This window comes from Pithys albifrons, chromosome 4 (assembly GCF_047495875.1).
Source record: "Pithys albifrons albifrons isolate INPA30051 chromosome 4, PitAlb_v1, whole genome shotgun sequence".
Lineage (NCBI taxonomy): Eukaryota > Metazoa > Chordata > Aves > Passeriformes > Thamnophilidae > Pithys > Pithys albifrons.
Genome location: NC_092461.1, coordinates 39408829 through 39423492, shown reverse-complemented (window position 1 = coordinate 39423492; position 14664 = coordinate 39408829). Strand labels below are relative to the sequence as shown.

At 38.5% G+C, this 14664-nt stretch overlaps 1 protein-coding gene across 2 annotated transcripts in view; it reads left to right on the top strand.

Annotated features, from left to right (window-relative positions):
• The window catches only part of NSMCE2 (NSE2 (MMS21) homolog, SMC5-SMC6 complex SUMO ligase), a 140176-nt gene that overhangs the window by 60040 nt on the left and 65472 nt on the right, over positions 1–14664 (top strand). For both annotated transcript variants that reach the window (XM_071553847.1, XM_071553849.1), the window contains one exon: positions 12785–12938. In XM_071553847.1, coding sequence (XP_071409948.1) covers positions 12785–12938 — 154 coding nt within the window. The remainder of the gene's footprint in view (positions 1–12784; positions 12939–14664) is intronic.

Below are 14664 nucleotides of genomic sequence, written 5' to 3'. Positions count from 1 at the left end.
ACAAAAACAAAGGAGAACGTGATTGGCCCCCTGTACTTGGCACTGGTGAGGCCACACCTCTGGTACTGTGTCCAGTTCTGGGCCACTCAACCCAGGAAGGACATTGAGGTGCTATTGCAAGTCCAGAGAACAACAACAGAGCTGGTGAAGGGTCTGGAAAGTAAGTCCTATGATGAGCAGTTGAGGGAGCTGGAGTTACTCAGCCTGGAGAAGAAGAGGCTCAAGGTTGACCTTATCTCTCTCTGCAACTACCTGAGAGGAGATTGTAGCCAGATGGGAGCTGGCCTCTTCTCTCAGGCAACTAGCCACAGGACTAGATGAAATGGCCTCAAGCTGTGCCAGGGAAGGTTCAGGTTGGACATCAGGAAGAATTTCTTCACGGGAGGGGTGGGTAGACATCAGAATGGGCTACCTAGGGAAGTGATGGAGTCACCATCCCTGGAGGTGTTGAGGAAAGGACTTAATCCTGTGGTTTAGTTGACAGGGTGGTATTTGGTCAAGGGTTGGACTTGATGATCTTGGAGGTCTTTTCCAACCTTAATGATTCTATGGTAGGAATTGATAATAGTTAAATTGCAGGAACTGGCCAAAATAGGAAATTATCATTGATTGTGAACTACTACAGAGAAGAATCAAGTTAAATACTTTACTGTGACATGTACTCATAGAAAAGATCCCTGTTGAAGTGTAAGATGCAATTACAAGGTTTAGTTATTACACTGAGTTACACTGTTCCGCTTCCAATTATACATTTTCACTTTATAATGAGGTGACCATAAGGAGGTCACCAACAGTGAGGAAACTGTGCAGCAATCGCACTCTCAAGGCAAGATACTCCTAGGTACCAGTGGGTGCACTTGGGAGAGAAACCACTACAAAACTCCGTGAAGAGGTCAGTGTAACCTGCCATTCCTGTGAAACCGCTGACCCTGCATGGAGAGGAGGCAGTCTGCATCTGCATCTGCTCCCTAAATCCTTTGCCAGTGACTCAGCAGGTGTTTGGTGAGAATGTAATATATGAAAGGAAGAATGGAGGCATCCCATAATTAGGGCTAGTAATGAGAGAGGAATTCAGTTTAGCATGTGATATACAGTGAGAGAAATGAAGGAAAAGTGAGTTTGATAGAGTTATAAGAAGAAAAGTGCAGTTCTAAAAAATTGTGATGAATGGTGATGAAATGAGCTTCAAAAGAAGCTAAAAAAGGGAAAGCAAAGTAATAGGAGAAAGAGGAAGGACAAGTTCAAAATCTAAATATAAGAGTTGGACTCTGATCATTGTGGGTCCCTTCCAAGTCAGCAGATTCTGTGATTCTGTGAAATTCAGGAAGATTTAGGGAGAAGTTCGAATAGGAAGGTGTGATCAAGAGGGTTGGCTGGCATAGGGTTTATGCTAGCAGGCTGAAAAAATCTGGGGAGATAAATGTGATAGCGTTGCAGAAACTGAGGAATAAGAAAAAAAATCTATCTAGTTTATAAATAACAAAAAGGAAATACTTGCAGGCACAGAGTGATAAGTTTAGAAGAAAATTTCTTCTTTTTATGCTTTTAAATCTTACAGTAAATGACAGTTTCTAATCACAGACAACATAGAATTTCATGGATTGTCAGCCAGCATAAGGGGAATGTTTTTGATAGACAAAAAAGTACTGATTTTTTTCAGTATTATGTACAAACTCATAATGGTTTGACTTTCTGTGCAAGTTCTTAGAGAGACAAATCAGATTTCTGCTCTTAACATCTTTTCTTGTCAGACACATCAATATCAAGAAAAGTGTATTTAAATTGGAAACTAATCTTTTTGATTTATATTGCTTTTATGCAGAGTATTTCAACAGTATATATGAAGAGTACTCCATTTAGGATTTGTTCTGATTCATGCTGCTGTGTTTCCTATTGCCATACAGACTTTCAGGTAGAACTGTTTCCTTCAGCCTTATAACTGCACTTGAGGACTCTTTTTTCCTGTTTCTTGTTATGCTGCTGTCACGTTTTGAAGACATGAGTAACTTAATACTGCAGTCGCACAGTCTCATTTACAGAAATTCTTATTTTACATATGAACTGTTTAAAAACCATTTTAAATTAAAGTCAGGTTTTAATTACTTTCAACAACAAAAACAAGGGCTTATTGTATAATGGGGGAGTCTATACAGACTGGAGAGTTGGAATATGATTTCCTTTTTAGTCATAATTTTAAACCTGGGTTGATAATTTACATTTAGCTTTTTAAGAAGGCATTGTGTATGAATTGCAAGACAGTTACAAAACAAATATATCTGAATTTTTGAAAACTCTTTTTGTGTGCTTTCTATTCCAGAGTCAGCTACCAGGCTGCATCTAGTGTCCACTTCACAGTTAGGTATTGCTATTGCTAGTTTGTGTTTAATTACAGTCTATTATATTCACAGTTTATCAGGTTTCCTTTATTGTGGAGAGTACAAAGCAAGAGTTAAGATGGGGATGTTAATGTAATGACCTATAATAAAAAAGCTGTTTAGGTTTTGTCAGTTTTGTGAGGCTCTGTATAAAAGCGATATACTGGAATCAGGAATTTGGGCTCAGTCATGCAGGACTCACAGCTGGCACAGAAACAGTCCAGCAGTTGGGAAAGCATTCATGGACATCATAATAAGGGAAAATGGTTTAAAACAAGGATTTTGAAGAAGGATTTAAAGATACATTCCCTGTGTTCATGAGAAGCTTTCCCACAGCAGGAGGAGCAGGAGAGAGAAAGTTCAAATGCGTTTGTTTTGAAAATGAAACAGGTAGAGTGACAGAGACTGGCATCATCAGTTGTATGATGGCAAGAACCAGCCTCCTGATGCTGTGATAGATAACAGGAAAGGTGTGGATATACTCCAAGGATTTTGGAAGGTCAATGGGAAGGATGCGTAGGTGGTAATGTAAACAAGACTCAACCAGGTTGTTACACAGCACATATTGTCTTTGCAAAAATTGGTAACTATATAGGAATAGCAACTGAATCTGGCATAGTAGTAGCAAAGGCTAAATAAAAATGCTATTTTCTGATCCAGTTCTTTTTCTGAGGCTGTGCTGAAGCTGCATTACTAGCAAAGATGGGACCTGTAAGCAAAGAGATAGAAAAGAACTGCAGTTGAAATTATCCTTCTCTGTGAGATTATGTACTGCCTATATATATTGTAATAATATATTAATATATATTTTATATATATAATATATGGATATAGAATATACCTATATATATTATTTATTTATATACATGTGAGGCACCAATATGGCAAAAAGGGTGTGTTATCATTCCAGAGTGTGCTGTGCAACAGAAAACAATCTCTTGTGCATGTACTAGGAAAGCACGTAGTGCTTGCCAAGACAAGGGAAGAGGTGCAAGCTCTCAGCCAGAACTGGTAAATCAAGAAGGATAAGACTGGAAGTCAGACCTGGGATTTAGTGGCTAATAGCTCTATTGAGGGCTGTCCCAATAGGAAGCTGGATAAGTAAACATCACTAATAATGACTGAAGAATGTGATATGTAGAAAGGCTCAAGGGAGAAACTTGTCTCTATGCAATTTGCAGTAAAGTGCAAAATAAAAGGCATTTCTGCCACAGGGCACAAACTGGGACTGTCATACAGGTGAGGTGTTTTGTACCCACTGCAGTGTAAGTAAGGTAGGTATTCCCAGTTTATAAGGAAACTAGGGGGCTTAGTGCAGTTACCCTGGCTTGGTTTTTTTGTTTTGCTTAGTGCAACTATCCTGTGTTAAAGGGGAAGCTGACCCTGATGGAAGTATTGCCATCTTGATCTATATATTCATACAGATATATTAATTTGGTGAGTCTAGGCTGCAAGTGTCATTCAGGATTTATGTTTTTCAACTAATGTCAATTCAAATGAAGCATGAGTCTGTACTTAAGGTATCTTATTGCTATTTCCCCAAAGTGTAAAGGTTACATTTACTCTTAATGAAAAATGATGATATGACTCACATTGCTGTTCTGGAGAGTATGAAGAAGAAATGCTGTCAGTGCTGAAGAACTTTTTGAGGATAAGAATTTCATCAGATAAGTGAAAAAAACCCAAGAGGAGTTAAAGAGGAGTACAAATTGAAAAAGCCTTCTTGACTTTTATAGCAAGTACACTCAAGGAATATGGAAAACATACCTCTAGTAAATCAGCTGATTTTAACAATAATTGGTGGATGGAGGTCTTCAAAGAGTAAGTCACACTTTATACAAGGACCAGCTTCACAGCTGGCATAAATTATCAGTGTTCTGTAGGATCTGGTGAAGATCAACACCAAATTGTATTTGGTTTAGGATTTAGCCTTTTTTTCCATGCTGTAAAAAAACATGGGTCTTAGTCATCTCAGTCAAACAAGCAGAGCCATACAAGAGTAAACAGGTTGTTAATCTGAAATCACCTTAGGCCCTTCTTCTGCTCCCACTGAAATCAATGTCTAAATTCCCATCAGTTTGAGTGGGATATTAAAGAAAGAAAAAAAGCTCTAATATCCATGTTAATGTATTTGCTAAATATGTGAGTTAATCACCAGCTTGGTAAACTGGTTGAACAACCTGATGCATTTGCTGAATCAACCTTGCTAAAACAGATGCACCGTCTGCCTCACAGTTTCTAACATGCTGTTAAAACAAAGAAACATTTTTATAAGAATAAACTTCTAAGTTATTTTTGCTGTTACAGGCTTTCAACTGTGTTCAGGCAAAACTGCTTAGAACAAGATGCTGTGTATCTCTAGTGCACAAAAAATTAACTTTCATATAAACTAGGTTTGTGGAAGAACTTTTAGGTACAAGGAGAAGATATGCTTACTCCTTCATCATGTCTTTAACCATATTTTTTAGACGTTTCCATAAATGTCTCCCAATACCATAGAATTTCTTGCATTGTTGTATTCATACTTTATCTGTTGGATAGAACTACAGAAAAACAAAACTGTTTTTCAACTGTTTGGTTGAAATATTTATCAAAATTCAGTCCAACCCTTACAGCAAACCACAGGCTTTCAGAAATGCTAAGGGATTAAGATTCTAAATATCCATAAGCTTCCTTCACTTTGGTACCTTGGGAAAAGCTCACATTTACTTCTGGTTTTGTGAGCCAGTTTTGCATTATTGATAGCAGGTAGTTTTAATACTGGTATTTAATTAAGATCCCTTTTCATTGTTTGTTTTCACCCCTTTGCACTTTGCAAAGCACTGCACAAGGGGTCTTGAAGAGAAACAAAAAGGCCATAGTTGGTAACTGAAGAAAATACAAACAGGGGTGGGTTTTTTTCTATTAAAACATGTGCAGAGTAAAGCATTTTGCTTAAGGTGAAACTTGTAATACATGGGAACCCCAAGAAATGCTGTTCAGGCTGTAAGCTTTGCATTTGCACCCAGGCAATTTTGTTTCTTCACCTGGTGCTCATTTACATTAATCCCACTCTGTATATATGGTTCCTTTCTAAGCAGGAAAAAGCAAGCAACCAGGGTGGGCCAAAGTCCATTTCTGCTCTTACTGAAATAACTGTCATGTGCCAGGAGTTGTGAGTTTGTTTGGATATACCCCAGTATACCTGGAAGCAGTGTGTGTTCCTCAGTGCTTACTTTCTTTATAAATGTTAATTGTGTCCAGCTGTGTTTAAAGTAGGGAAAGGAAACAATTTAATTTTGGGGGACACTCCAGCTACAACTACTACATTAACATGTTGTTTTGGAACTGTGGCAACCTGCCTCACCTTCAGACTGTTACTCTGGCAGAGTTTTGGGATATTTGAAATGTGCTGACAGTGATTTTCTGTTATGCTGGCCCAGTTTAATAGGCAGTATGTGTCATAAGTGTGGGTCAGCCCTTATAACTCTGCCTTTCTTGGTATTTCACAACTGTCTGTCCAGGTGTTGCTCAACTGGAGTCCCAGCCCTGCAGCCACGATGTGCAGAGGTGTTGACTCTCCTGAATCAGATGTGGGCCCTTAGGCAATCCTGGCTGCAGCAGAGCTGTGTTCAAACTGCTGCAGCTCCTGCTGCTGAGTGATATCTTTTCTGACTGCCCTTGCAGATGTTTCCAAGAGCAGTGTTTTATTTGTGCATCAGCAATTGATCTGATATTTGCTAAGGTTTTGAATCCAGCCATTGAAGAATAATAAATGACTGTTTAGGTTGAGCTGAAATTTTGCAGCCTGATTCAGTTACAGTGGTGACTCACTTCGAGTTGGTTCTCACATGATTCACAAAGTGTATGGGTGACTCAACCCACAGATTTACTTAGCTTCCATGTTATTTTCCCTCTCAGTGAAAAAAAAATTGGTTATAATAAATAATCACAGCAAACTTTGACTTACCCTGAGGTAAAATAAATATGTGTGTTGAAAGGCTGCATATTTGTAATAATAAATTATTTAGTGAGGTAAGGATGAAATAATAGGATGTAGGAATTGTTAAACAAGAAAGAAATGTGACATGCATTTTTGTTTGCTTTTGTTGCATAGCAGATATAAATAAAGGAAGAATAGTTACTTTATCTGTGATAGAGATGATCAGAGCAGCTGTTTTGACAGTGTCTTTGCTTATTGTTGTAGCCAGCCAATTCTTGGCATTTGTTCTCTGAAATAAGCAGTTTCAGATATGTCCATGTTTGAGTCAGGCATTTTGAAGTGAAGTCAATTCAGAAAATGTAAGATTTCTAGATTCTGAACTGGGACTTTGTAGGATGCCTTAGGCTGACCACTCCTGTCTGAAAAATCTTGACTGAGTTCCTTTTTAAGATATTGAATTCACTGAGGTAAGAAATTCTGTCCCAACAGGAGCTATAAGATAGTAAGTTTTTCTTCAAAAGATGCAGCTGCTGTCAGTGTTCCATAGCCACATGCAGAGGCACATGGCTGTAGTGTAAGTAAATACAGTCTAAATTACCATGAGTTTAGATTAGGTGGAAACACCAGTGTGTCCTTTTCTGGGTTGTCCCAAAAGGATATAAATATCTAGGTAACTACATACCTCTGAGCTTCTTAGTATTGAGTGACTAATCACCCTCCCTTTCATAAATGAAACAACAAAGAATCTGGAAAATGAAGAAATTCTGCCATGTCAACTGACTTCATCTTTCAAAAGTTCATTAACAAGCAGGAATGTTTCTTTACCTCACAAATACCAAATGTCAGTAACATCCATAAATTAAAATTTCAAAGTCCATATTTTATAGGGATTAAATTACAGGGAACAAATAATGCATGGTTTGAAAGACTAAAGTCTTTCTTTGAAAAGATAGTTCTTTTGCAGATTGTATCACTCGTTTGAGGAAACCTCAACGTGATTCAGGTACACCAAGAAATTTCTGAGAAATTTCTTTTGGGTGTGACTGGCAAACTCCCAAATACCAGGCAACATAAATGATAGCCCTGAGAAGAGGTACCTAGAAATGGTAACAGGATTAAAAATATACAGCTGAAACACTTCTGGGCTAGATGGAGAAGAACAAAAAGGCTAAAAAATAACCGTGGAGTGTCACATGCTGAACCACTGCACTGCAAAGGCCAGTGGAGCATTTCTGTGGCAGGCAGAACACTGCTCTTTTATCGCAAATTTTGCCAAGCAGCCACAAGCTGTTTCAGGCCTCTTTGTAGAAGTGAACCCAATGTACATGTTAGTTTGAACTTTCTCTTAGCTAAAGGAGAAGGTAACAGGATAGCTGTGTGCTCATAACACAGAACTGAGATTTATTTATTTTTGGTTCTGCCACAGTCTTCTTGTGCCACCTTAGGCCAAATTATTAATCTCTTAATGCCGCGGTCTCTCCATTTGTAAAGTACATGTCACAATGGGTGTTTGAGGCAAATTGTTTAATGTTTGTGAAGTGTTTTGGGACTAGGCAGGACAATGCAGCTAGATGCTGCAGTGCTGCATGCAGAGTTATGCTAATTGGTGTCTTTTTAGACACTGATCCCTTACTGTATGTAGACTAATACTGCAAACTGGTCCAGGTTTAGTCCTTTGAGCTTATTGGTTATAGATTTGTCTGGGACAGAATAATTTATTTCCAATTTGGTGGTTATGGTAATTGATGAACTAAAAATTCCCCAGATACGCTTGGAACACCCCGAGTTTACTGTTCCCTTAGGCTGTGCAAGCTGACCTTTCAAAAGGCCTGATTTTTGGAGGCATAGTGTTAACAATTTATGCATGGAAAAGACACACTCCCAGTGAAAGAATCTACAAGAACAAGGTTTATCCCTACAGACAGATACTGGCAGAAGCCAAAGACCTGCCATGAAGTGGCTTATTTCATAAGCATTGCTCATCAAACACAAAACCCCCTTTGTACATACGGCTGTGACCAGGTGATGTGATGTGTGGCCATGAGCAAATGTATCTTCTGATAGGTACACCATAGCTGTGTTTTTTTAAACAATTTTTTTTAGTGTTTCTAAATGTATTTTCCTATCAGAACTGCTGGTAGATCATGTATGAAATGTCATTAATTACCATGTGTAACATGTCTGCTCTCTTATTGCTGAGCTCCCATGTAAATGCCCTTGTGGCTCTTTGCTGGTGTGTCACAGCAGATGCTTTTGCTTTTTCTATTGCTGTAAACAAGCTGTTGTGACTGATACTTCTTTTCACCATATGTCCTGAACACTCCCAGTTCATCCTTACATGTAATTTCCAGGATGCCTTGTAGGGTGTGTGTGCCTCCACCCCATTTCAAAATCAATGTAGCTCTCAATGGATTGACTAATGACTGCAAGGTGTTACTTAGCATGCTGGTTTTGGCTGACAGTGCTACTAAATGAACAGTTGTTTGCTTAACATGTCTCTCATGATTCCCATGTGAAGTAACTTTTTCTGAGAAATTGAACATGCCAGTGCCTTCAGGTCTGCTGATAAGTATTTATCTGGCATGCTGTTGAGACCAAAAAGGAGCATGACCCCAACTTGTTGCCCTGAATACTGTTTATTTTGCCCTCTCCCTTAGCCATATCCTGTGTTTGTATTGTCCTCATACATTTTGTTATGCTGATCTCATCATTCCTACATCCGTCAAGAATCTGTAGAGTAGGAGTGGGTGGGTGGCAAGAACTAAAGAAAACTGTAATGTACCTGTAAGGGTGTTGTGCTGATGCATGGGTGTATAAAATGTTGTAATTCTGTCCCACTGTGAGGACCTGGTTCTGATGGCACATTTTCTTTCATTGTTTTTATTTATGTTGTTTTGCTATGCCATTCTCAATCCTCATCATGGAATAGGATTTGCAGAACCAAAGATGAATTGATTGTGCACAGCAAACATATTTACTTGTTATTATAGTGGGTGGATATGCCTTGTTATTCACCTGTGACCTTCCAGAAGGTCTACCTGGCATTTCAGTAATAGCATATGTGAGGGTATTGAGTGTGGTCAGGAGTTGTGTCTCTACTAATCATTTTAATGAAAGCAATCATGTGGAGGTGAACAGAAACTGAATTTAAATTGTAAACATGAAAGAAGTTAAACTACAGGAATATGCATTCTTTGTGCATCTCTCTCATCTGTCTCTTCAGGTGTCTGTATTAGGTGGTTGTCTGAGCCTTTGTGGTACATGCTGCATTGCTGGACTGTCCTCACAATATAATGTGTTACTGTTGGGACTATAGCTAGTGGGAAAGACTTTTTTTCCTCTTGATAGCTGGTGAAATGGTTCATGTTGCCTTCAGCAAATAGCATGCTAGCTCTTACTTTGATAGGTCTGTAGCAGCAAACTGTTTGATAGGTCTGTAGCAGCAAACTGTGTGGTTATAGTTATGTAGCTAAGGAAAGGTTTTCTATAAGCATTCTCTTGAGGGTGGTACAGATGTCTACATACAAATTTTTGTAGCTCCACAGTAGAACAGACAAAGTTTACTCACATGCATATCATAGAGTCATGGAATCATAAAGTATCCTGAGCTAGAAGGGATGCACAAGGATCATTGAGTCCAGCTCCTGGCCCTGCACAAGACAATGCCAAGAATCACCATGTGCCTGAGAGCATTGTCCAAACGCTTGAACTCAGGCTTGGTGCTGTTGGGACCCTGTTCTTGTGCCCGGCCATCCTCTGCATGGAGAACCTTTTCGTAATATCCAACCTGAATCTCTCCTGACACAGCTTCATGCAATTCCCTCATGTTTTATAGCTGGTCACCAGACAGCAGAGATCGGTGCCTGGTTTCTGCTTCCCCTTGTGAGGAAGCTGCAGACTGCAGTGAAGTCTCCTCTCAGTCTCCTCTGTGCTGAATAAACCATGTGACCTCAGCCACTCCTCATACGGCTTCTCTGAGCTATTCACCATCTTTGTGGCCCTCCTTTGGGCACTTTCTAATAGATTTATATCTTTCTTACATTGTAGTGCCCAAAACTGCACACAGGCCTCGAGGTGGGGCCACCCCAGTGCAGAATAGAGTGGTGTAACATATGTCCTTTTTGTTCACATAACATTGTAAGTTGCAGTTCTTGCCTTTTTTCTGCTCATATATATAAAGTCTTAATTGTGCAAGTAATTGGGAGTGCCACTGTTTGACCAAACCTTGTCTGTGCCCTTCTTTTCACCTCTCACTATGCGGGTATGATTGAAGATGCTGTATTGATGCATATCTGTACTCAAATCTTCCATGAGTCAAGAAAAAGATAAAAAGAGCCTGATGTAACTATATCAGTGTTGTAACGTGGTCCCTGTGGAGAGGAAAAGATTATTGACATTGTCTTTGCTACTGATGGATGCCTGTGATGAATGTCCACATAATTTCTTTTACTCTTCGTGTCAGCATCAGCAACTGAGAAGCTCTTCAGGGTCTATTTTAGTGTACACAGCTTTCTATATGGGATCTGGCCATAGTACTGTCATTCATGGTAAGGGCAGATCTTAGTGGTGGACTGTTATTTGGGCTTGTGTCTGTATGTTATTTTTATGTTAGAGAGAATGTCTGTAAAAACAGCCTAATGTTGCAGAAAGGAGTATGTTTGCGCTACATGTGGTCCAGATCAAATAATTTTTTATAATGTCTTGCATTTTAAATGTATTTAGTAATTGTTTTCTTGTGCTTGCTTACACCTGAAGATGAAGTATCTCCTCTAGCCAAGTACTGAACAGTACTGGTTGTGCTTGTGACAGGCCCTCTGTTACAGCAGTTTGCTGTGATGCTGACATAGTCAACCCATTTGAGTGTGTACAATTGTCCACACTGCACTGGGCACAGGGTGTTCTGTCATCCTTTGCTTGTTTTGTCAGTTTGCATAGGATAAGGACTTTCTGCTACTGCTTGGCTTTATGCAGCTGTCTGACCATCTCTGATGACATGCTGTTGGTCTTCCATAGTCACTGTGCTCCTTTGGTACCAAGTTGTTCCTGAGTGTTTCCCATTCATAGCTGGATGTTGTGGTAGGTGATCTTTTATCTCCAGGTGCCTTTGAAAACTGCATGCTATCACCTGGCAGTGCGTGTTTTTTGTTATTTTTCTTCTTGCCACAACTTGTGTCTGTCTAAAGTAAATGTGCCAAACTGCATCTAATCCTGGAAGAAGTAATAGTTTTAGGGGTTGCTTTGTTTTGATTAAGGGTAAGTAAGTTTTCTTGTAGCATTTTGCATATCTGCAGAGGCCATTTTTGCATGAACATTTATTATTTCTGTGGCTCCTGAGATAAAATATATTCTGTAGGATTTTCAAGGTCTCTGTAAAGTTTGGAACTTTGTAAACAGTTTGATGACGTGTACTGTTTTTTTCTCAGCAGGCTTTTTTCCTGTCTTTCACAATGAATAGTAGCATGGTCTGATGACAGGCAGAATTTAATGTGTGTGGTGGGCGAAGAGTGGCTCAGGAGAAATGGTGTTATCTCCTTTTTTCAGTTTGTCCTGTTTTGTCATAATTTTGAGATAGAAATAGCTTTTCTCTGGTTCAGAAGATGCTTAGCATTAAGGCTTTGACACCTTCTTTCCAACTTCGTGCTGTTGCTGATCATCATTGCACAGCATGGTCCACACCACCTGTAATCCAGTACTCTGGAAGTCTTGTGAAAAGTACAGTTCCCTAGAATTTAATGCTGGCTTGAGAAACGGATGGCAAAGCCCCAATTACTGTTTTCAGGGGGTTCCCAAAGTGCTTTTTGCATTCTTAGAATATCTTAATATTGCCCATGTGATGACTTCCCTTTTATTTCTAGGTATTTATTCAGATCAATCCAGATGTAATTGCTGTAACTAAATACTTCTCAAGAAACTGTATTTTTGCCTGCCTGTGTGGCATAATGCTTCGTGTTCACACAGCACAAATAAGTTGGGGTGGTTTCCTTTCATGTGAGCTGTACTGCTTTTGCTGGTGTTACCACACTAATCATGCATGTAGATTGTAAGTTTCTGTAAAGATCATTCCAAAATGGTGAGAGAGTGGAGGTTTTTAGAAAACTCCCAAAGTTACTTCTGCTTTTTTATCATCTCAGTTTCTGGACAGAGCTGTGTTCTTAATTTTCATTCATGTTGTATTATGCTGACTGTTGTTAACATGCTTTCTTTCTCCATTCATAGAAGTAAATTTGACTGCAAGGTTCATTTTTCCCTATTGTTAGTGTGAGAAATACCCAGAAATTGAGTGAAATGATACTGAGAAGTTAATCTCTACATTTCTTAGTTACTTTTACTGAAACGAATAATTACCTGGAGGGTATGGCTTCAGAGCAGCAAGTCTAACTGTAGTCAAAAGAAACTGAGATTATGTTAATGAATTTTTGCTTGATGTCTTCTGCTTTGTATTAAAATGTGTCATAATGAATAACATTCTATTTCATGTTCCTTACAGATAAAACGAGAAAAACCAGAAAATATACCAGATATAGAAAACTTGTTGAAAGAAAAATTAACTGCAATTGAGAGCAAGAACAGTGACTCAGATTTGCAAAGGAATGAAAAATATATGTATTTTGTGGATCAGCTTAAAGAGATGAAAAAACAATGTAAGTCTGAGTTTAAAAAAAAAAAAGATTCTTTGAATGGTAAATGGTAAGATGTGACTAACTGCCCTAAAATATAGAACTGCCAGTTATGGCTCAAACTGGTGTGAGTGCTCTTACTTAAAAACTTATTTAATTTGGTATCTGTGTAGAAAAAAAGGCCAGTGTAATTATTTTGGTATTTCTGTTTAGAGTCCCACAGTTCCTACTGTGTTTGAATACAAATACCATGAAAATCACTTTTTTTTTGTAAGGTGGGCTTTTTCATCTGAAGACCTTTTGCATTTATTTTCTTAATTGATAGGATCTTCTGAAAGGATTAGGTAAGCTGTTTTCATTTGTCACTTAAACAAATTGCTCCTGTTTCACAACTTAGGATGTGTTGCAATTCTAAGAAGACCTTTGCTTTAATGGTAGAACTATATTGTTGGAAAATGCTTACTGTATGTGTTCTCAGGTTTACAGCTTCTGTGCACGCACCATATAACCCTGCAACTTAATCAAATCTGTTTTTCTCAATGCATATAATTTTTCAAGAGTTAAAATTTCAAGTTATTTGTGCTTGAATTATCAGAAAAGTTGGACAGTGAACAGTTCTCTTATTTATGCAATACAATGAAATTGTATGCTTTTATTGCCCCACACATGTATGAGCTATTAAAATATCACTCTGATTACTGGTTCTAGGAAAGTCAATGGGCTCTGACACTATTTGTGTTGCTCTTCCCCAATCATGGTTATGTTTTGAAATCATATTTTCTGGTTGTTGTCCCTTGACCCCTGTACCTATTCCCTCCCACCCAACATTTTGATTTCATCATAAACTGGTATCTCAGGAACTTCAGGAGTCATAGATTAATGATTTATACCATTGGAAAAGGATATTCCAGATGCTTTCCTGTAGCTCTCCTTGAGTTCTGGATTTTTTGGAGGCCTATCCAAACCTCAATGAAACTAGCAGAAAGAATTTGCCTGCTGATTTCACTGGACTTTGGATCACTTCCCTATAGAGATTTGTGGAGTTTGAAGACATGCTTGACAAGGTGAATTTTAGATTTGGTATCTCAAGACCCCCTAGGATTAGAGCTTGAGGGCTTAATTTACTTGTTTCTCATCTTTATGGGTTTTAAAATTTTGGATTTGAGTATTAACACTGATCTCTAATAGACCTTGGCAATACTCTAAGAATGAACAAATGAAGTTGCAGACCACAAAACAGTGTAATTTACACTCCCTACATAACCATAAAATTATTACTGCCCCAACATTATGTTGTAATTCCTAATTTCCAGGTGTTTGTAACTAAGAAGATAAAATCTTGATAACTGACTTTGGATTTACTTTCCACCCTGTAATTGCCTGAGGAAAGGGTGTATGCCCTAGGAATTCACTCAATTCAAGCTAAGGGACTGAGTTCTAACTGGCAGAGCTGTTGAAAAAAAACTCCAGAACAACAAAAAAATTAAATTGAGACAAAAAAATACTTTAAAAAAAATACGAGGATGTAATTCTGCTACTGCTGCCTGAAATCCAGATTTGTCTTACTAGCCACTTGATGTTTGTTTAGTTGTGCATAGAGGTCAGAGTGTGCCCAAAATGAAATACATAATGATGGACTGCTCTGTTCTGTACAAGGACTGTTGATCAGCTGGGTCACCTTGGAGTTTGTAGAATTCATGTTGGTATTGATCAAACAAATCCATCACATTTACTTCTCTTGCCGTATTTA